The sequence below is a fragment of the Musa acuminata genome, chromosome BXJ1-3, assembly GCF_036884655.1.
Source record: "Musa acuminata AAA Group cultivar baxijiao chromosome BXJ1-3, Cavendish_Baxijiao_AAA, whole genome shotgun sequence".
In the NCBI taxonomy this organism is placed as follows: domain Eukaryota; kingdom Viridiplantae; phylum Streptophyta; class Magnoliopsida; order Zingiberales; family Musaceae; genus Musa; species Musa acuminata.
Genome location: NC_088329.1, coordinates 35159987 through 35161976, shown reverse-complemented (window position 1 = coordinate 35161976; position 1990 = coordinate 35159987). Strand labels below are relative to the sequence as shown.

Below are 1990 nucleotides of genomic sequence, written 5' to 3'. Positions count from 1 at the left end.
TTTTGATAATAATATTTTTATTTTTCTGAATGTTGTTATATTTAAAAAAATATTATTTTGTAAGGGAATGCAGTCGATGAATCATGACTCACTCGATCAAGTAAAAATATTATTTTCATATCTCGTTTTAATTTATTTCTTAAAAAAAGATCGATAGTGAAAAGTTTGTAAGTTAGTATCTTACAAAACTAGTATGGCTTATTAGTATGATATCAATCAAATATGAGTTATTAAGATGTTACAATATAATTTAAAATTTCCAAGGAGAAAAATATATTTTTAAAAATATTTATATAATTTTTATAGGATGAAGGGAAAAAAATTTAAAATCAAAAGAATATTCAAAGACTAACAAGCTAAAAAGTATATCAAAAAATCGACCAAGTTCAACAAATCCGAGAAAAATTAAAATTTTCAAGATCAATTACGAAACACTGAGTTAACTCTACTTAAATATAATTTTTTTTATAGATCCTCTCATATAATTTTTTAAAAAAATTATATTCTTTTCTTTCACTCCCTTTAAATATTAAAAAATTTTAAGAACATCAAAAATATTTTTTCTCTCAATAAAAAAATTGTAAGATATTTGTCAATCGTAAAACGATAAAACTTTGTTTTATTATCAATAGATATATCACTTATAAACGGGATGGTTTGACCCGATTGACTGTATCAGACAAAGATAACTCCATCACAAAACAGAATCCAAGACATTACACTATTCTGCAAATGCCTAACATGAACTCGACCATCCGTAAATTGCATCACTAAGATGGCAGCAACAGCAGCAGCAGCAGCAGCAGCTTCAAATCAAGAGCTACGAAGGATTGCACACCACAGGAAACCCTCCTTCAAATCCCATCCATTCGTCCCACTCATCCCACTCGTCACCATAGCCATCCACCACGTCCGAGTTGCTCTCTTCCTCAAACTTGGACATGAGGCTCTGTCCACCTTACACGAGCACTCGTCAGATACATGCAGGAAGAGACACCAAACAAACGTCTATCGCCTCCGTCACTTACCTCGTAAGCCGACTTGATCTCCCTAAACGTCTCGTCCTTCTCTCCGCCCCCGTTGTCCCCTCTCACCACGTCCGGATGATACTGCGCACGTTGGCAAAAGAGTTGCCGAGTCAACCAACAGGAAATGGTCACAAACCAAAGCTTCAATCTAATATATACAGTTCCTTTTCGATAAGATTGTGATATGAAACTATCCATCATGTTCTAACATAGAAAAGTCAACGTTTATGCACTTTGACTTTGGAACTGCTGCTCCACGATTGTTTCCACAGAGAAACATATATCAGCGCTAAGGAGTAAATGTAATCCAGAAAGAAAAAGGATGCAGATCGCTTGCCTTCAACGCGAGGCGCTTGTACGCGCGCTTGACGTCGCACCTGGACGCGAAGGGCGTCAGCCCAAGAGCCGCGAACTCGCCGGCGATGGGGAGCGACCTGGCCGGGATCCTAAGGCACCGCCCGCCCTTCGCCAGCCTTGCAGCCGGGAAGCGGTCCATCGGTCCGTTCCCGAGTGCCCGCGGAGTCGCCGCTCTCCTCATCGCCCCCCTCTTCTCCTCTCCTCTCCTCTCGAAGGCCTTGAAGAAAAAAACTGGAAGAAATAGACCTGAGACTGGGTCTAAATGACGACGTTGCCATTGTATGACCACCCGTCGATTAGTGTGGGAGTGGTTCTTTTGTAATAGAGAGGGCCTCCTGGAATAAAAAGACGGATATAGCCCTTAGCTACTTACTCCTTGCGACGTGTACTTTTCTCCACGGAGTCGGGAATGTTCCGTTCGTTAGCAGCCATTCATCTAAAATATGTCATACGAGAACGCTAATCTAAAAGCTCCGATGCGAACAACCTCATCATGTTTGGTGCGATTGGACGAAGGTGCATGAGAGGAGCACCGCGTCATGGTTGCGTCAATATCCGTGCGCGAGCATTTTGCCGAAGTGCACCGGTACTGATGCAGCACGCAC

The 1990-nt window shown here is 40.9% G+C and overlaps 1 protein-coding gene across 1 annotated transcript; it reads right to left on the bottom strand.

The window, feature by feature from the left end:
• Positions 1–599: 599 nt before the first annotated feature.
• LOC103978484 (chaperone protein dnaJ 8, chloroplastic) lies at positions 600–1600 on the bottom strand. Its single transcript, XM_009394291.3, has 3 exons — positions 1366–1600; positions 1029–1109; positions 600–949 (listed from the first exon to the last, which is right to left on the bottom strand). The coding sequence occupies exons 1-3, from the start codon at positions 1564–1566 to the stop codon at positions 821–823; spliced, it is 411 nt and encodes a 136-aa protein (XP_009392566.2). The 5' UTR covers positions 1567–1600; the 3' UTR covers positions 600–820.
• Between the last annotated feature and the right edge of the window lie 390 nt (positions 1601–1990).